We start from the raw sequence: 20,809 nt of genomic DNA on the forward strand, positions 1-20,809 counted from the left end.
CGTAACACATGTTGGTTCTGCTCGAGATGACAGGAAAGACGTTTAGAGAGGTGTAGAGAATGAGTAAGGAAGAGCAGAGGAGTGGTTGGGAGCAGCCCAGAGACAAAATGATGGCAGAATTATAAACTCAGAAGGACCTGCAGTGAGACTTAAGCTTTGTACATGTTTGTACATGTTTCACTTCACATTATTTCATACTTCACTGCTACAGTGGTTGGGTTTTGGAGTGCTTTTTCCTCTTAGCTAAATCAGGTGAATGCTAGTCCAGCGTACACTCTCTTTAGCTGGACGTCTTTCCTTTATTGAAAGCCAGAAGGCCCGCCTATAAACCGTATGGGATCTTCGCAGAGACACAGATGCCTTTGTGTTAACCCATGAATATTATAAGGCTAATAGTTTTGTCACAGAATAAAATAAAAGAATAGACTTCTTAGAAGATCTGTTGTCGCAGTAAACCACATAGCAAGCCGTTCCGTTTGTGAAATAACTGCCTTAAAAATGTTTTCAAAGTTATAAAGGCCACAGTTACTGCAGGGACTTTGAGTTAAGGCACTCAAGTTATCTGATGTAACACCTAGCAGAGATGTCACCTCAAAGTGATAAGTTTAAGCCTCGCTACATTTTGAGATGTATGAAAATTCACCCCCGTACAGCTATAAAAGTCCATGCATAAAATTAGCTACAGATCACAGAGTGTAAAATACATAAACACATTACCGGTAGTCTGTAACTTGGGCCTTCTGACATGAAAGTGTGTGGGGGCTGACAGTCTGTCAGATCTTGATTGTATGTGCTGTATACGTTTTAAAAAACATTGTTTCAGTCTTTGTGGTCATAAAGGACACTGTCAACAACAATACTCAGGTGGGCTGTGGTGTTTAAGTGATGCTTAGTTGGTATAATGGGGCCCAAAGTGTGCCAAGAAAATGCCTTCTACACCATTACACCAACAGCAGCTTGACATTTTGATACTTAACCGACATTCTGAGTGTTGCAGCAAAAGTTAAGAGTCATCAGCGCGATTTTGGGGAACCTGTGGGATTTTAGCCTCAGCTTCTTGTTTTTAGCTGACAAGAGTGGTACCCAGTTCAGAGATGCTCTTCTGCATACCTCAGCTGTAGTTTGAAGCAGTCTGATCGTTCTCCTCTGACCTCTGACATTCAATTCAATTCAGTTTTATTTATATAACGCCAAGTCACAACAATAGTTGCCTCAAGACACTTTATATTGTAAGGTAAGATAAGATAAGATAAGATAAGATAACCTTTATTAGTCCCACACGTGGGAAATTTGTTTTGTCACAGCAGGAAGTGGACAGTGCAAAAGTTATGACGCAAAAATTAGAATACAATAAGAATAAATACAGTACACAGCTGTACAGAATAGAATAAAATAATATACTATATACAGTAGAATAAAATAGAATAAAAATATACAATAAGATAAAAATAGAATACGAATGCTATATACAACTGAGTAAAAATACAACGATGCCAGAAAGGATTATTGCACTTAGTGTTATTGCATATGTGTGGATGTGTGTGTTTGTTCAGTTAAAGTCTTTGTTGTGGAGTCTGACAGCAGTGGGGAGGAAAGACCTGCGAAATCTCTCCGTCCCACACCGTGGGTGCCGCAGTCTCCCACTGAAGGAGCTGCTCAGTGCTGTCACAGTCTGCTGCATGGGGTGGGAGATGTTGTCCAACAGGGATGACAGCTTAGCCGCCGTTCTCCTGTCACTCACCACCTCCACTGGGTCCAGAGGGCATCCTAGAACAGAGCTGGCCCTTCGGATCACCCTGTTCAGTCTCTTCCTGTCCCCAGCAGAGATGCTGCCGCCCCAGCAGACCACACCATAAAAGCTAGCAGAAGCCACAACAGAGTCATAGAAGGTCTTCAGGAGTGGGCCCTCCACTCCAAACGACCTGAGTCTCCGCAGCAGGTACAGCCTGCTCTGCCCTTTCCTGTAGAGGGCGTCTGAGTTATGAGTCCAGTCCAGTCTGTTGTTCAGATGAACACCAAGGTACCTGTAGCTGTCCACAGCCTCAATGTCCATACCCTGGATGTTCAGTGGTTGCAGTGGAGAATGCTTGTGCCTGCGGAAGTCTACCACCAGCTCCTTGGTTTTACTGGCGTTGATCTGGAGGTAGTTCAGCTGGCACCAGTCCACAAAGTCTTGAGTCAGTCCTCTGTACTCCTTGTCGTCCCCATCAGTGATGAGGCCGACTATTGCAGAGTCATCAGAGAACTTCTGCAGGAAGCACTGGGTGGAATTGTGGGAGAAGTCTGCAGTGTAGATGGTGAAGAGGAACGGAGCCAGAACCGTTCCCTGTGGGGCCCCTGTACTGCAGACGACCCTGTCCGACACACAGCCCTGAGTCCTCACATACTGTGGTCGGTCGGTGAGGTAGTCCAGGATCCAGGTAGTGAGGTGATGGTCCACTCCAGAGTTCTCCAGCTTGTCCTTCAGAACCGAGGGAAGAATGGTGTTGAAGGCACTGGAGAAATCAAAGAACATGATTCTCACAGTGCTTCCAGCGGTCTCCAGGTGAGCGAGGGAACGATGTAGGAGGTGAATGACGGCATCATCCGCTCCAATGCCAGGCTGGTAGGCAAACTGAAGTGGGTCCAGTGATGAGCTTGTTAGGCGCCGAAGCTGAGCCAGGACCAACCGCTCCAGGGTCTTCATCAGGTGGGATGTCAGAGCCACCGGCCTGTAGCTGTTGAGGTCCTTGGGGCGTGAAGTCTTTGGCACTGGTACAACACAGGAGGTTTTCCAGAGCTGTGGGACTCTTCCCAACCTCAGGCTCAGGTTGAAGAGGTGCTCCATCACCCCACACAGTTGGTCCGCGCAGGACCTGACGACCCTCGAGCTGATGCCATCTGGACCCGCTGCCTTCTTGCCATTAATCCTCCTCAGTTCCCTCCTAACCTGGGTAGGTAGACCCCCTATGAGGAAGCACTTTGGCAACAGTGGGGAGGAAAAACTCCCTTTTAACAGGAAGAAACCTCCGGCAGAACCAGGCTCAGGGAGGGGCGGGGCCATCTGTGGACCGGTTGGGGTGAGAGAAGGAAGACAGGATAAAGACATGCTGTGGAAGAGAGCCAGAGATTAATAACATCAGCAAGACATTTTCATGGATAGAACTGCTGTCCACTGGAAGTTTTCTCTTGTCCAGACTAATCTCTGTGAACTCTAGAGATGGCTGTGTGGGGAAAATCCCAGCAGATCATTGCTTTCTGAAATACTCGGACCGAACAACCACTCCACATTCAAAGTCACTTAAATCAGTTTGAACTGAATGTCACATAATTCAGAATGTACAAAATCCACAGTTTGGATACGTTTGCCAGAAATTTGATTCTGATGAACATAAACAGTTTTTACTGAGGATGAATGTGAGTGTAAGACGTAATTTGTGGCAAATGTGTAGATTAAACACTAAATAATAATAGAAATGTTTCGTTCAGTGTTGGTGAGTTTGGGCACTGAGATGATTAAAAGGAGAGAAACAGAAAATGGCCACAGTCCCTCAGCTTTGTGTATCTTTTATTATTTGTTTTCCTCCCCTTTTGTTTTGTATCCCTGCTGATGGAGACCGCGTGGGCGGCTTCTAAGATCTCTGTTGAGCGCTGAGTGGACCTAGCTCTCATCTCATCCACTTTCGCTGAGGATTATCTGCCTCTCCCCTCGTCTCTCTCCATGAAAAGTCGAATATTCTTTCAAATAGATGGCCTTGCATATATCCCTTAATAAGCACTAGTTTTGGCCGCTGGATTTTTAGTGGCTGGCAGTTGTTCTGTGCATGCAGAGGTGATGCCGTGTTTGTGCACTGAGCAAAAAATCATTGCGAGGTTCTTGTGCGAGGCAAATATTAACATACACAAATCCTAACGTGCAAGGCGTACAGGCACGCCACCGTTACTTTCACCTTCCTCCTCTGCTACCATCCCTCCTGCGCTCAGATTGACAGCTTGGGCGAGGAGGCCAGCGGAAAGTGGAGGGAAGGAGGAAGGAGCCCCCCCCCCCCCCCCCCCCCATCTGAATAAATGAACAGGCAAATAAGTGAGAGCAGGACAGGTAATGGAAGTCAGAAAGCAAGATGGGAAGGGAACCGTAAAGCCAAGTGATGTAAAGGGCGGTCAATAATTGAGCAGGCCTTTTATTATTGATACCAGCTCCTTGTGAATTCATAAGAGTCTGAGGGTGGGGCTGAGCTGGGATTGGTACCGGGCAGCAGATACAGTATTTTGGTGCTCGAGTGGGGGGCGGTTAAGGTTGTCGACGATGAGGACGCCCAGAGACCTGAGAGGGTATGTTTGCATGCAAATTCAAGGAGAGACACGTCCACAAAGGCTGCAGGAGGGTCAGAAGGTCACAGTCGAGAAGATGATTAAGGTCAATTTATGACGGTGACAGGTTGACGGTGACCAAAAAAATGATTGACGGGTCCCTTCCTGTGTGTGTGGAGGACACGCCGATAGGTCACTCTGGGGGGTGACGCAGCTCAAGTTCAAATTTGAGTCTGTCAAAGCAGAAAGGAGAAAAATGGAGGTGTAGTCTGCCTTAAAAAAAAAAGACCTTGAAGAATCACCTTGTTGTTTTTATAAATACGAACTAATTTCTGTGATCATTAAAATTCTGGATATATTAAATTAATTTGCACCCACGTAATAAATCTGTAACGACTGTGTTTTGAATATTTTGGGGTTATTAGGTCATTAGGCCTGTTTTTATGCTTTTAAATTGGTTCTTTAGTTTATTTATGCTACAAATAAGCAAGACAAATTGCAATTGATGCACTGTTTGGGCCTTGGTGGCTAATTTTCTTTTGTACACGCTGACGTCTTGGGGCGTGGGTGGGCGAGGGTGGGCAAGCTGTAGTTTTAGCGGCTTTCATGTAATGTTGTGTTGATGGTTGCCTTTAGGAACTTTGTTAAAATTATATACTATATGTTAAGGATGTCTCCTTTGAGTGAATTAGATTTTTACTCAGAAACCGGCACTGCTGACATAAATGCAGGCAGTCTTCTTTTCTGCCATCCTGCCACCTGGAGATGACTGGAATAGCAAGACGCCGTGAACAGGAGCGCGCACTGTGTCATGTGAGCATGGGCGTGAGTGTAAAACGGTCCGTTTTAAAATTTCCGGAGCAAGGCGATGCTCCACAATGATTTATCTGGTGACAAGAGAGGGTACCAAAAACATTTTGCTCTGACGATTAAGATGAACTTGGAGCTCGTTTGAGCAAATTAGATTGAACAGAAAAAGGAAGTATGTGGGCTTTGTGGTTCGCTGACCAGCTTCCGTGTTTTGAAGAATATTTTTAGTGTCAGTCTTTCCATCACATACGCCTCACTCTATGGTGTGTGTCAGTGGTTACTGACCTTTTTCATCTGACATACACCCACAGCCCTGTCAGATGGATTCAAGAACCCCTTCATCTTCACTGTGCCTCATGTTCAAAAGTGTACAGTTGAACTCTTTCTTTAAACTGGACTACTTTCACTGTACCATTTATCAGTCATGGTTGGCAAAAATGTCTCAAGAATGCATCTGCTATCAGTTACTACTCCATTTACCAACTGTCAATAGTGACCCAAGTAAACTATAGATGAGCCGAACACTGTTTTAGCCAACAAACTTCCTGCTTGCCCATACTTTTAGCAAAAGGTTTACAGTGGTCCCTCGCCATAACGCGGTTCAACTTTCGTGGCCTCGCTGTTTCGCTGATTTTTTTGTGCACTTTTCCATGTTTTTTTTTGGGTTTTTTTTGTTTTTTTTACAGCGCATAGTGTTCTACATCCTAATTGGCTGTAGACCATTGTCAATCAATCTCGTGCCGTGTCTCCTGTACAGTGCAGAGTGCGTTCAGCTTGTCAAATTTACATAAATCTTCGATCTCTAGCAGTGTGACTCTGAAGTGCTGCACTGTGTGTTTGTAAGTTTTCTCCCCAACAAACACAACAATGTCCACGAAACGTTTTGCACCCTTAAAGGCAACCGCAGGTGTGTCTGGTTTCATTCTATATAAGACTTATTTTTCTAGAAGGCTTGAACTTTGAGAGCGTTTAAACAAGAGAGAAAAGTGTGAACATGTTCATGCCTGTCGCGGGTTATTTTTGGAACGCAAGTCGTGCGATAAACGAGGGACCACTGTATCTCACTTTTTGTCCTTTGTGTGTAAATCTCAAGTTATCAGTGCCTTCCTTTTTGTATCAATCTTTTGTATCACTTTTACTTAACTGTTCTTTTGTATCTTGTAGAGCCTGTCCTTTTTAACACCGATATCAAAAATCTGATATCGGTGTTAAACTCTGATATCGATCTTTTGATATAAAAATCAAAAGATCTGTTTTTTTGGGGTGGGGGGGATTTCTCTGTATATTTTTTGTGTGTTTATGTACTCGTTTACATCAATCGATTGTTGTGTGTTTCTAACTGAGAAGTTGCAGAGTATCCTCCAGTGTGCAGTTTTGAAACTAAATAGCTACTATTGGCCGATACGATACATCAGGTAATAAATGTGTCAGGCTCTATTAACATGGTTGCAAATCACTTTTTTTGGTTGTTGTATGTACTATTTGTGAAAATCCAGTATCTCTAAATGTTAAATCAATCAATCAATCAATCAATCAATCAAAAAAAAAAAACCGATGTTTCAAGTCCAACTTGAGTTATACCATCCAGGTTGTTGTGATAGTGTCCTTCAGCTCATCTATGTTTTTGGTTCTGGTGTTTCTTATGTTCTGCTTGACAGTACCTCACAGCTTTTCTGTGAGGTACTGTCAAGTACCAACCTGAACCTGAACCTCATATAACCTCTGTAAGGTTAGGGTCATGTGACTTGGCTGGCCATTTGAGCACAAGCTCTCTGGGCAGGTGCCAAGTCCTGCTGGAAAAGGAAATCAGGATCTCCATAAAGTTCTTCAGCAGATGAAAGCATGGCTGGCTCTAAAACCTCCTGGTATACGCTTGCTGCGCTGACTGACACAGTTGACCAAATGCCACCAACACCAGCAGATGACACAGCACCTCACTTGTAACAGTTACAGTCGTTTTCCTGAAGATTTCCCTCATGGAGGCTCTTGATGCACTGACTCCAGCCTCAGTCCACTCGGCATAAATCTCTTCCGAGTTCTCGAATCAACTTTATTCGGCGGTCCTCTCGAGGCTATAGTCATCCCTGCTGCTTTTGCAGCTTTTCTCACCCCATGTTTCGCTTCAAGTTAACTTGTAATTACTATGGTTCAGTACAGCTCTCTGTGAACAGCCAGCCTCTTCAGCAGTGACCCCCCCATAGCTTACCCTTGGTGTGAAGGGTGTTGATACGTGTCATTTGGACAAATGCTGTCCAAATCAGCAGTCTTTTCTGTGATTATGATTGGTTGCGAGTGCTGAATTAGACTGAGACATTCACAATATTTAATTTACTCAAACTCTAATAATTTGAGATACAGGATTTCTGATTTTCATACGTTTTTAGGCCTAAATCATCAAAAATAAACAATAAAAAGGCTTGAAATATTACACTTTATGTATGGGATATATGGCAGCTTATGTTTTTTGAATTATTTTTAAAAAATTGTATGTTTAGATGAATTTTAGTCATCCAAACAGTGAGATGTCAGTGAGCCTCCTCTCCTTCACTGGTTCAGCACACGCTGTTCTTCTTTGGATTTCTGTTCACTTTGACATTCTTCAAGGGAGACACTGAGTCCCCGCTAGCTCCAGGCTATTCTACTTTTTAAAAAACGAGATGTGGCAAAAAAGGGAAAAAGATGAATTTTCCCATCAAGGAAATCAATAAAATTCGTTCATTGGCATGCTACAGCAGTTTGTTAACCTCTTTCAAGCATTTTCATTAGTCTGCATTTCCAGTTGCAATAACTTTCATATCACGATTCGTGCAGTTTCCTTCCTGTTCTTAGCAAAGAAATGTAACGGATGAAAAAAAGCAAGCCGAGAGGATGTTACACCAAGCGAAGGTGTTTCTTCATCCTGAACATTTGAGCAAAGCACATTAAACCCATGCGTGAGGTATCCAAAAATACATTTCCTGAAAGGGGCGGTGTGACGCCCCCTTTGTGACCACACACAAATGTTTGTGGTTATTCTGAGAGCATCATTTAATCATATTATATTCCGATAAACTGTCATGCTGTCAGTGCTGCTTTTTGCTTTTTTGCTTTTCGTATGATGAGTTGATGCTTTGCACATTTTCACTTGGAGGATATTTATATTTCAAAAACATACAGTAACTTATAAATTCTTTTTTAGAGGACAGCATTGCTGCTTGCATAGTGTTCATATCAGCTTATAGAGTTTTTTAAATGCATTTCTTATTCCGGCTTGTGTAGAACAGCTACCGCTGTGGGTTCTGCTTTGGACCTGTGATGCGAGTCTTTGTGTGTGTTTACAGTCCTTTGGTATTTCTTGTGTTTCCACTTTGCGGGCTTTGATAGCACCGTGTCTTGGGCGGTGGAGGGATGGGCTTTACAGCGTGTGCTTCATGTCTGCTTTTATGTTTGCTTGAAAAGTTGCAGAGGAAGATATCTGAGAGGCCTTTCGAATACATCTTTTGAATGTAAACCCTGTGCGGAACATGATGGAGCACACTATGTTTGAGCCATTTATCTGCACAGTAATCCAGGGGGATTTACAGTAAGTCCTGTCCCGCTCAAGGACACTGCTTGAAGACTCCAAACTGCGTTAGATGTGCCATTGATGGGACAATTGACTGTTTGCTAAACCCGTCTTTCCAGCAGCAATTGTCTAATGATAGCTACCCGAAGAGTCTAAGGCCTGTAAAGCTTTAGATTCCTTTGTTTGCGTTGTGCTGCGAGACAATCTGCAATGTCTTCTTTTGTGGTTTTATCAAATCCCCAAACAGCAAGAAATATAAGAAATTGACTGATTAATGTGTTTATCTGCTGCTATAGGACTCCTATATCCTGCAATCCTGTGAAAAAGTGCGCCCCACTTTTAGTAGCAATGACATGAATTTACTGGAAATACTAGTTTTCTGCATGACTTTATCACTGTCTCACTTGCTTGTGGAGGACTTTTGGCCCGTTTGCTTGTGTTCATTTATGTTTGGCATTTGTTCATCCAGAGCTCTCCTCAACAAAGTCGTTCATCATCTTAACGTAGCAGTAGCTGCTGTTCATTAAAAGTGGTCAGCATGTGGAAGTAACAACCTCTTAAGTCTCTCTTTGATGCAATGACATGGCAGCTTTTTTTGTTTTTTTGAAGATATTAATAACTTAAAGTGGTTATCACATTTCATGAAACGGAGCGTTTGAAACGCCTGAGCGGCAGTAGATAAGGATTTGGACATCGACGAACAATTTGAACCCCAAAATAAGAATTTCAGAAGAAGCGATACTCTTAAAGCCAAGATAAGCTGCTCTGTGAAATATAGTCACTCCTCTTTGTGACTTTCTTTGTTTTCTTCCAAACTTGAGACAAATTAGAGTATTCAGAGAAGTGTGGCTGCTTCTCGTTAAAACCTTTTTATCGTATATTTTAATTAGGTGTTGTCTTGACTGAAATTATCCCTGCCACATTTTGCTTGAGGCTTGCAAATCTCTGAGAAGCAGCTATCTGTATCTCCACTGCTAGCACTTTTCAGCTTTGCAGGATAGTGGGTTTTTTTTCTCCTTCCAGCGGCTGAGTTAATTTTCACCAATTGTAGCTCATCCTGTGTTTCAATTACTTTTCCTTTCAGGCTGGAGTTTTCTGTATCAGTATGCAGCGGAGGTTTAGGAGCCAATGTAGCTCACAGAACAAATGCAAAAATGATGAGTTAACACTATGATTCAAAGACTTTAGGATGCCCTGATCTCTTTTTGTCTGGTTCTCTCCCTGGCTTTTCTTGATTTCCTTCCCTCTTGTATTCACTCCTTTACACGCTCACACTTGTATCCACATGCACCATCTGCCTCCCTTTTTCTCTCGTATCTGTCTCTCACTCATGCACGTGTCCACAGGGGAGCGCCAGGAGTGGATGGAAACTCTACAGACGGCCACGCGCCCCCCCGCCTGTGGCTCCCAGAAGCGCTCCGGCACCCTCCCTCACGCCTCCTCCACAAACAAGCGAGGCTTGCTGGAGCTCCGCGGTTACAAAGGCAGAGTGCTGGTGTCCCTGGCGGGGAGTAAAGTCAGGCTCTGCAAAACAGAACAGGTACTTCCAACACCGTCGGGACTTCCTCTCTACAGAATGACAGCTTCCTGTTTTTTGGGTTTTTTGTTTTTAAAAGGGGAAGATGAGAGCCTATCTGAAGCAGTGGTGGCAGATGTGGAAATGCTCTTGAATGTGTAATGTGCATAAAGTAAATATATTTGCTTGAAATTGCTTTAGGGTACACTGAGATGCATTGGGCTCTCTGGAAAGACTGCTTATAGCCACGTTGACCCAAAGCTCGATCACAGCCACAACGGGCTGAAGAAGAAATGATACAAGACGAAGAATGTAGGGAAGTTAAAGTTGACGTGTTGTGCATGTAGCTGAAAATTGAAAATAGAAGCAGATGCTGAAATGTCTTAAGCCTGTGTTCTTTTAAATGTCCAGCAGAGGGCAATAATTCTGTTTACATGGTTGTATGAAAGTATGTTGGAAAACGTCTCAAATACTCACTTGAGTAGTTGATACATTTGAGTTCAAGCAATAGTTATGAGTCTTTTTGAATGCACCATGACATTTAGGTTGTGAATTGTGGCTTTCATGTAAGTGTTTTTGGTTTCTCAGTCAGCTCCACCCTCTGCTTGTAACATCAAGTTTTGAAACAGAATGATAGCTAAGGCGAAAATGTTTAGTTTGAGGCTTCGTAAAGCATCAGGCTTGTAGACTTAGTGACCAGTCTGCAGTCTCCTCATCACCAGCAGTTTCAATGGGACAGAATGCACTCATTCATTAGCAGGAATCTGGCTGCATAGAGAAATAAGGTGCCACACTGAAAACCTCACTATGAATACGCTTTGGTTGCTAGTAGGTTACCGCAGTTACCTGTAGTTAGCATGAAAAATGCCGACTTGTCTGCAAACGCGTGCAAACGAGTGGTAGTGAAACTGTGAAAGTGTGATGCATACTGGACGTTCGCCTTCAAAGTAGAAGTTGCGCGTGTTGAAATGTTGTGGTTGCAACAATAAGGCACAACCTTGACTTTAAAGGCCAACATTCTGTTTGTCATGCCTCACTTTCAAGTTTCACTGCAGCTCGGAGAGAGCGCTTAAAGACAAGATGGTGTCTTCCATACAAACTATGAGTTACCATGGCAACCTGCTAGCAACCAAGGCAAAGCACGCTTTATGCAGCTGAAGTGCTCTGTTCCCACATGTCATCAATCCATGTGGGAACAGAGCCTTGTTTAACCCATTGGTAAAGATGGCTAAGTCCATCTTTTATATACAGTCTATGTAATATTTACTATGTAAAATATGGCCTCTTTAGGCAAATCTACTTCAGTGGTAGAGCAGGGCGATATGGCCAAAAATATTTATCACGATATATATTTGAAAATTTGCGATAACGATATAACTGACAATATAATTGATGCGAGACAAAATACAACTCCACAACATTACTAGCGCAAAAAGACAACCTTCCATTTATTTTCACTTAAACAAGAAGCTGGTTTTTATGTACATTAAAGCTTTATAAAAATGTAACAGTGCAAATGCAAATTCCTTGCTGAAAGTTTAACCAAAAGGCATTTCCAGTAGAAATGGGCTGACATATCCTGAGCATAACCATGTATAATATCCACTGAAGTTAAAAAGAGGTGCTTTGCAACATTAAACTGCAGTGCGCAGTACGTATTTTTTGGACCATAAGGTGCACGGGATTATAAGGCACATTAAGCGAAACAAAGCAGTCAGATAAATCAAACTTTCTTAAACTCATTCTTCTTGCTTCCTCCACTTCTGTACCATTGATTCATTAATGCTGTATTCTATCACAGCTGCTCTATTCCCATGTTGTTGCAGTATATTAATGACTAACCTCGTATTGTGGATGGATTATCTCAGTTGTTCTCCTGACTGAAGTTTGGTCCGTTTACAGCACCCTGCCATGCGATTGCATTTGTCTCTAACTATCAGGAATGTTAACTTTTATAAGTGAAAAAGTGTTAGTGTTTGTCCTCCAGCTTCACTGTTTATGTTATGCTAACATAGCTGTGTCGCTAGCGATCACGTAGCACATCATTATATACCATGTCACTACCCGATCCGTACCGGAAACCCGATCGGTACCCCGCATGCGCGAAAGGTTTCTACTTCCGGTCGTAGCGTTTTACGATAGTTCTGGGTCAGAGTATCTGTCTGATGTTAAGAATAACAAGTATATCTTAAAATGTTTGCAATAATGAAGCATTTCAGTACAATGTAGACAAAAACGAAAAATAAAAAGAAAGTTACGGATCAGGACTCCCCGATCCTTACTGCGCATGTGTAAAGTCTGACCGTACAAATCGGGTCTACCCGAGCCGTACCGCGCATGTGCAGATGTTTTCTTCTTCTTCTGTTCATTTAATGGCAGTGTACTCCCCAGTGTACGAGGATACCGCCACCTGCTGACCGAGCGAATAAACCCTATTATAAACTGAATTAGCGTCATTACAAACGTGTGTTAAATTTGATTTAGCGATAGTCGAGTGTGTTTATGCTTGTCTGTGAGGAGAGGATTGTTGGAATAGTGATGATGATGTCCGCTATCACTGTCAATTGTCAGTAAACACTTCATCTGGCTGATGAATCTACACGTGAGATATTACAAAGTCTGCATTATTAACTCTGTAATTAGGCGCCATTCTTCTTATTTTACGGTGCTGTTGATCAATCGGGGGACACTCTCTGTTGAGGAGAAAAGCATGAATTTCTTTGTATACGGATTATCCATTGTTTAAATGTCCCGGGCAGTCGAAAAGGAGGCAGAGCTGTTGAGAAATGCTAGGAGCTAACTGGGCGCTAACCGTATCATTCAAATATATTGAATGTCGCAATGTTGGCAAAGAGAGGAAGTGACGTAAGATTTGCGCATGCGGGGTACTGATCGGGTTTCCGGTACGGATCGGGTAGTGACATACCAGCTAGCCCAACTTCAGTAACCCTACAAACGTCACTGCTGTTTAGTTTCCTGTCTTCATTTATGTTGGAAGTGATAACAGAGCTGTACGTTTGAATTTTTTCAGAAATCTCTCAGTCAGAACATGCTATATCATGCTTAGGTAACTAGCGAAACTAGCGAGCTAACTTCGCTAGCTTCCTGCTAACTTCTAACTCCGTTAAATGTAATAACTTTTGTTTTCATGGATGCCTGGAAGTTAAACTTTATAGTTACACCTGGTAAAGCAGCAATGCTGATCGTTTTATTAAAGATGAAAGAATTTAGACAGCTTTTAACTCTCAGTGATGCTGCAGTGTTGTTTGACCTGAAGCATACAGAGTTTAGGTCCCAGATTACTCCCAGATTTAAGAGCATCTTAGTCCGACAAATACGACAATAACGACGGCCGCTTGCATGTTCTGCCAAAAAACGTGCTTTGTTGTGTATCTGACGGACAAACACCAAACCAGTTCCACATCACTGAAGTTGCACCATTTTTACAAACCAATTCTGGTTCATTTGTTTCACTCAACAATCGGCCATGTGCGTATGAAAACAAAGGCACTGCGCATGCGCGTTTTACTCCCATTCTATCGCGATATTTCATTTTCCTATCGTTGCCTAACATTATACCGGTATTACCGTGAACGGTATAATATGGCCCAGCCCTATTCAGTGGTGCTCTTTAAATCCAGGTTAAAAACTCGCTCAGTGGGTAACTTTATTTATTGTATTTATTGTTCTCATTGTACTTTTTATATTTCTGCTGCACAACACTTTGGTTGGCCATGTGTTGTTTTTAAAGTGTTACATAAATAAATTCTGGTAAATAATTAGCAGAAGGAAAAATCTAGTGTTTGTATGTTATCTTTAACATCCACATAGTGCCTCAGTGGATGTTAGTGATTGCTTTAAATTTGCAGGTTTATCGAGTGTGGGGACCTTTGAGGCGATAACTAAACACTCATTCAGATATTTTAATTGGCATTCATATGATTAGTATGTTATTGAGTGCATGTGTCGGGGTTTATTTGTTTGTCTAAGTCTAATTAAAATTCTCACATAACAGGCACGCGTGGCAGGTTCACGGCATTTTGGAGGATAAGTACATCCACATATTTTTAGCCATACAGACATATTGGAGCTAGCATGTGCACTATGATTCTTTCGATTGTTTTCTCTTCAAAGTATGTTCTGCTTATTGTTTTTGCTCATTAATTGTTTTGGATGACATTTTCGCATACAGCGTTTGGAAAACATTTGAAGAGTGAGACAAAGGCGGATTTATAAAGAAGGAAAGAGAGAGAGAGTTGCAGACAGACAAGTGTATCGCCTGCTGAAATTCTTACACTTCTGACCATCTGTCCATATGTCTGCTATTGATGGCTGTCAGCGTTGTTAATTTGCGGATGCGAGTCGAAGCCCACACTTGTCTCCGTGCAACTGCAGTTTCATCCGATTGAATGCAAGCTGTCAGGAGCAGACAGGTGTCACAGTGTTATTGTTTCAGTGTTATTAGCATGCAAGGATTCTCCCAACTGCAGCACCTCATCCGATCGCATATTTATGCGAGTGTTTAATGCAGAACCGCAAGACGGGGAAGGAGGAGAGCTAAGCAGAGAATAAGAGAAGTTGGCCCTATTCAAAGGTGATACACTGAGATAAGTTTGTTATGGTCCAAACAGTGGCAGGACAAAAATACCTACCACTGTTTGTTCCAGTGGCGGTGAGACTTGTACTGTTAGCATATTGTTGACGTGACCCCTTAAACTGTAGCAGTTTTCATCTGTTTACACTCATCATTACCGAATCTCAGATGCTGAGAGAATTAGCACCCAACCTGTTTGTTCTTTAATGAGTGAATACATTAGAAGCAGAGAGAGAGAGATGGCTTGTATGGAAGATTAAAATGTGCTTTTTTAATTAATGTATTTTCTAGAAAACACTTTTTAATGTTTTTACTTTTTGTGCATTTATGTTTTATTTTTAGCCTGTTTTACTCCCAGATAAAAATGCACTAATTGAAGACGTTGTGGTGGACCACTAGAGGGCTCCACTCACACCCAGTGTATAGGAAGTGTGTTCCTGTGTATTGTGGCGCGATATGCGCAGTTGATGTTGGAGACGAATAAAGAAGGAGTGAGAACTGAGAACTCTGTGTCGTTGATGCTTACCTCCACATTGGTGACCCCTGACTCGAGCATGCAACGAGCCGCAGATAACGTTATGGATGCATCAGCGGCCGCGGGACCTCCGCCTCCTGTTGCAGCTACGTTCACTGTGGCGCTGAAACTACCGGACTTTTGGCTCCATGACCCCCCGTCATGGTTTGTACACGTGGAGGCTCAGTTCGCCCTTCGCAGCATCTCGGCTGACGACACGAAGTATCACCATGTAGTGGCCTCGCTCGACCCGCTGGCCATCCGTCGCGCGATGGCGCTCCTCCGGGACCCACCTGCCCAAGGGAAATATGCCGCCCTCAAAGAGCTGCTTCTTCGGCGCTATGCCCTCTCCGACACTGGACGAGCCGAAAAGCACCTCAACCTGTCAGGCTTGGGTGGCGGTACCGCGCTCGAGCTCATGGAGAACATGCTATCGTTGATCGGGCCGGATGACGGTGGTTTCCTCTTCGCCCACCTCTTCCTCCGCCAACTACCGGCTGCCGTGAGAGCTGTCCTCGCAAACTCCCCACTTCTGCCTGCAAAGGATTATCGCTCCCTGGCTGAAGAAGCGGATTGCATTTTCCTGGCTAGCCGCACTTTCGACGTTCACGCCCTGGCTACGGACTCGCCGGCGGCACCTTCCATGCCTCCACCAGTATCCGCCCCCTTGCTGACGGCAGGGATTGCTACACGCCGGCACCGCGGACAGAGCATCTGTTTCTACCATCAGCGTTTTGACGACAGAGCGCGTCGCTGCCTGCCATGCCATCGCTCGAAAATCCACCGGCACACACAGGCACCCCTCGAACCTTTCCGTGTCCCGGGTAGGCGTTTCGATCACGTTCATGTGGACCTGGTTGGTCCCTTGCCGCAGTCACAGGGTTTCACGCACTTTTTGACTGTGGTGGACCGCACGACCAGGTGGCCGGAGGCGGTACCCCTGGCGTCCACGACAGCGGTGACGGTGGCCAGGGCATTTTTGTCAACGTGGGTTTCACGTTTCGGGCCTCCTACTGACATTACCTCAGACAGGGGCCCCCAGTTTGTTTCTGAACTTCGGTCTGCTATGGCTGACGGCCTGGGAGTCAAGGTCCACCGCACCACAGCATACCACCCGCAAGCTAATGGGATGTGCGAAAGGTTTCACCGGTCACTTAAGGCCGCGCTCCGGGCTTCCTTAACAAGTGGCGAATGGGTCGACCGTCTTCCGTTGGTTTTGCTGGGATTGCGTAGCGCGGTTAAAGAAGACCTCGGGGTTTCCCCGGCTGAACTGGTCCTCGGCCAGCCTCTCCAGGTCCCCGGGGAATTCTTACCTGAGAGCCCTCCCCCATGTTTCGATACCTCTTTGTTGCCTTTTCGCCCCCCAAGGTCCTGTGCACCACTGCCTGCCTGACACTTTTGTTCCGAGTTCGTTGGACTCTGCTCGTTTCGTTTTCGTCAGGCACAATGCCCATAGGACTCCGCTGCGTCCGCCATACAGGGTTCTTAAACCAGGCAACAAACATTTCATTTTGGACTTTGGCGGTCGGCAGGAGGTTGTCTCTGTTGACAGACTTAAGCCTGCACATGTTATGCAGGAGGATCAGGTGCCACCGGGCTGATGGATTCTGTTTTTCCCCCCAGGAGCGACCCAAAATCAACGGAGTCAGAGTCGTCTGCAGCTTTTTCTGACCGCCAGTGCCAGCCTCGCTCCCGGGCTGGGTTGCCCTCTGTCAATTCCCCACCCCCCCAGTTCAGCCGTTCCGGCCGTTTGCTTAAGCCCCGGGTCCTGGACTAGTTCTGCTGGGTGTTCGGGGGGGGGCATGTGTGGTGGACCAGTAGAGGGCTCCACTCACACTCAGTGTATAGGAAGTGTGTTCTTGTGTATTGTGGCGCGATATGCGCAGTTGATGTTGGAGACGAATAAAGAAGGAGTGAGAACTGAGAGCTCTGTGTCGTTGATGCTTACCTCCACAACGTGACTAAAGCAGTCATAAAAGTACTTGTCTAAATACACCCAGAGGTTTCAGGCTGTACTTTTGTGATGTTTTGATGGAGTAACTATTTACAGTCAGAATACTCAAAATACAAAACTACAGCTAAAACTACAATTCAGATTCACCCTGAGGTGCCGGCTGGATCCCAGCGCACATATACAATGCTGAAGTAGTCTTTTAAAATGCTGCGGCTTTACCTCCAGCTTTCTGCATTACTTCATAATTGCTGAGTGATCAATTGAATTTTTTACAATCTGGTGCATTCTTGCTTTTTGCTGTTTTTAAATCACTACTCGATGCAAAGGGTGTAGTTGTTGGCAGTGTTGAAATCCTCTGGAGGGTTGATGAATGGATATAGTAGCAGCATTTCTGGTGAACATTTGAAATCTTCAAATGAGAACTACTGATTCAGTATTACATTTGAGAGACGGATTTTAAAAAGGAATGGTCAGTCAAGATATCTTTATTTTTGGTCCCTTTGAGTGGAGCTCTGAAAACTCCATAGTATCTTTTATTAAGCAAACCTGCCTGGTACATTCTGGTGTCTTGCAAACTTTTTGATCCCAGTTTGTAACACAGACTTTCCTTTAAAAAAATTTGTAGACTCCAATCTCAAGCAGAGATACAGTATCTGCTTGAGGAATTATTTAAGCCTTATACATACTGATGGACATTATGGACAATGCCAGACATCCTCTGCACACGGCCATTAACAACCAGAAGAGTCTGTTCAGTGACAGGTTGCTTCTCCCAAAGACAAGAACTAACAGACTTAAAAACTCCTTTGTCCCACACGCCATCAGACTGTTTAACTCCTCCCTGGAGGGGAGAGGGAGGGGAAACAGGAGGACAAAGGAGGGAACAACTAAGCTGTAGTGCCTCTTCACCTCACTGTGCAATACCTTTTGTGCAATACTTTTGTAAATAGTCAACAGTGCAATAGACTCAATACTTGAAATGTGTAATTCACTTGTATTTTTATTTTTATTCCTATTTATTCTATTTATCCCCTTCGTATATTTTATTTATATTGTCTCTGTATTTATATATATGTGTGTGTGTGTGTGTGTGTGTGTGTGTGTGTGTGTGTGTGTGTGTGTGTGTGTGTGTGTGTGTGTGTATATATATAAAAAAAAACACCCAGCACGCCCCTGCGGGCGGTTTATCCTTCAAGCTCGGGTCCTCTACCAGAGGCCTGGGAGCTTGAGGGTCCTGCGCAGTATCTTAGCTGTTCCCAGGACTGCGCTCTTCTGGACAGAGATCTCCGATGTTGTTCCCGGGATCTGCTGGAGCCACTCGCCTAGCTTGGGAGTCACCGCACCTAGTGCTCCGATTACCATGGGGACCACCGTTACCTTCACCCTCCACATCCTCTCGAGCTCTTCTCTGAGCCCTTGGTATTTCTCCAGCTTCTCGTGTTCCTTCTTCCTGATATTGCTGTCATTCGGAACCGCTACATCGATCACTACGGCCGTCTTCTTCTGTTTATCTACCACCACTATGTCCGGTTGGTTAGCCACCACCATTTTGTCCGTCTGTATCTGGAAGTCCCACAGGATCTTAGCTCGGTCATTCTCCACCACCCTTGGGGGCATCTCCCATTTTGACTTCGGGACTTCCAGGTTATACTCGGCACAGATGTTCCTGTACACTATGCCGGCCACTTGGTTATGGCGTTCCATGTATGCCTTGCCTGCTAGCATCTTGCACCCTGTTGTTATGTGCTGGATTGTCTCTGGGGCATCTTTACACAGCCTGCACCTGGGGTCTTGCCTGGTGTGATAGACCCCAGCCTCTATGGATCTTGTGCTCAGAGCTTGTTCTTGTGCTGCCATGATTAGTGCCTCTGTGCTGTCTTTCAGTCCAGCTTTGTCCAGCCACTGGTAGGATTTCTGGATATCAGCCACCCCCTCTATCTGCCGGTGGTACATACCGTGCAGGGGCCTGTCCTTCCATGATGGTTCCTCATCTCCCTCCTCTTTCTTGGGTTTCTGCTGCCTGAGGTATTCACTGAGCACTCGGTCAGTTGGGGCCATCTTCCCAATGTATTCTTGGATGTTCGTTGTCTCATCCTGGACTGTGGTGCTGACACTCACCAGTCCCCGGCCCCCTTCCTTCCGCTTAGCGTACAGCCTCAGGGTGCTGGACTTGGGGTGAAACCCTCCATGCATGGTAAGGAGCTTTCTTGTCTTTATGTCAGTGGCTTCTATCTCCTCCTTTGGCCAGCCTATTACCCCAGCAGGGTACCTGATCACGGGCAGGGCATAGGTGTTGATGGCCCGGATCTTGTTCTTACCATTCAGCTGACTCCTCAGGACTTGCCTGACCCTCTGCAGGTACTTGGTGGTTGCAGCTTTTCTAGCGGCCTCTTCATGGTTCCCATTCGCCTGCGGGATCCCCAGGTACTTGTAACTGTCCTCTATGTCTGCAATGTTGCCTTCTGGTAGTTCAATCCCCTCAGTTCTGACTACCTTCCCTCTCTTTGTTACCATCCGACTACACTTCTCCAGTCCGAACGACATTCCAATGTCATTGCTGTATAGCCTGGTAGTGTGGATCAGTGAATCGATGTCTCGTTCACTCTTGGCATACAGCTTGATGTCATCCATGTACAGGAGGTGGCTGACAACTGCTCCGTTCCGTAGTCGGTATCCGTAGCCAGTCTTGTTAATGATCTCACTGAGGGGGTTCAGGCCTATGCAGAATAGCAGTGGGGACAGAGCATCTCCTTGGTAGATCCCGCACTTGATGGTGACTTGTGCTATGGGCTTGGAGTTGGCCTCTAGTGTTGTACGCCACATCCCCATTGAGTTCCTGATGAAGGCTCTTAGGGTCCCATTGATCTTGTACAATTCTAGGCATTCCAGTATCCAGCTGTGGGGCATTGAGTCATAGGCCTTCTTGTAATCAATCCAGGCAGTGCACAGGTTGGTCAGTCTGGTCTTGCAGTCTCGGCTGACTGTTCTGTCTACCAGTAGCTGGTGTTTTGCGCCTCTGGTATTCTTGCCAATTCCTTTCTGTGTCCCGCTCATGTATTGACCCATGTGCCTGTTCATCTTAGCCGATATGATGCCTGACAGGAGCTTCCATGTAGTACTGAGGCAGGTTATTGGTCGGTAGTTGGAGGGGACCGGTCCCTTCTTGGGGTCCTTGGGGATCAGGACCGTCCGACCTTCGGTTAGCCATTCCGGGTGTCTCTCGTTAACTAGCAGCTGGTTCATTTGTGCTGCTAGACGCTCGTGGAGTGCAGTCAGCTTCTTTAGCCAGTAGGCGTGAACCATGTCGGGCCCTGGTGCTGTCCAACTCTTCATACTGGAGACCCTTTCTTGGATATCTGCCACTGTGATGGTTACTGGATCCTGTTCGGGGAGGTTGCTGTGGTCTGCCCTCAGATCCACTAGCCACTGAGCATTGCCGTTATGGGTTGCGTCCTTCTCCCATATGCTCTTCCAGTATTGCTCGGTCTCCAGCCTTGGTGGTGCTGTTCTCTTATTGTTCCCTTGCCACTGAGAGTACACCTTTGCTGGTTCTGTGGAGAACAGCTGGTTTATTCTCCTGCCTTCTA

The 20,809-nt window shown here is 45.0% G+C and overlaps 1 protein-coding gene across 1 annotated transcript in view; it reads left to right on the plus strand.

Annotated features, from left to right (window-relative positions):
• arap2 (ArfGAP with RhoGAP domain, ankyrin repeat and PH domain 2) overlaps positions 1–20,809 on the plus strand; it is a 176,588-nt gene that overhangs the window by 32,663 nt on the left and 123,116 nt on the right. The window contains exon 9 of the mRNA XM_080874158.1: positions 9,991–10,184. Within this exon, the coding sequence (XP_080730284.1) occupies positions 9,991–10,184 (194 nt within the window). The remainder of the gene's footprint in view (positions 1–9,990; positions 10,185–20,809) is intronic.

Source organism: Rhamphochromis sp. 'chilingali', assembly GCF_963969265.1.
Source record: "Rhamphochromis sp. 'chilingali' genome assembly, chromosome: 1".
NCBI lineage: Eukaryota > Metazoa > Chordata > Actinopteri > Cichliformes > Cichlidae > Rhamphochromis > Rhamphochromis sp. 'chilingali'.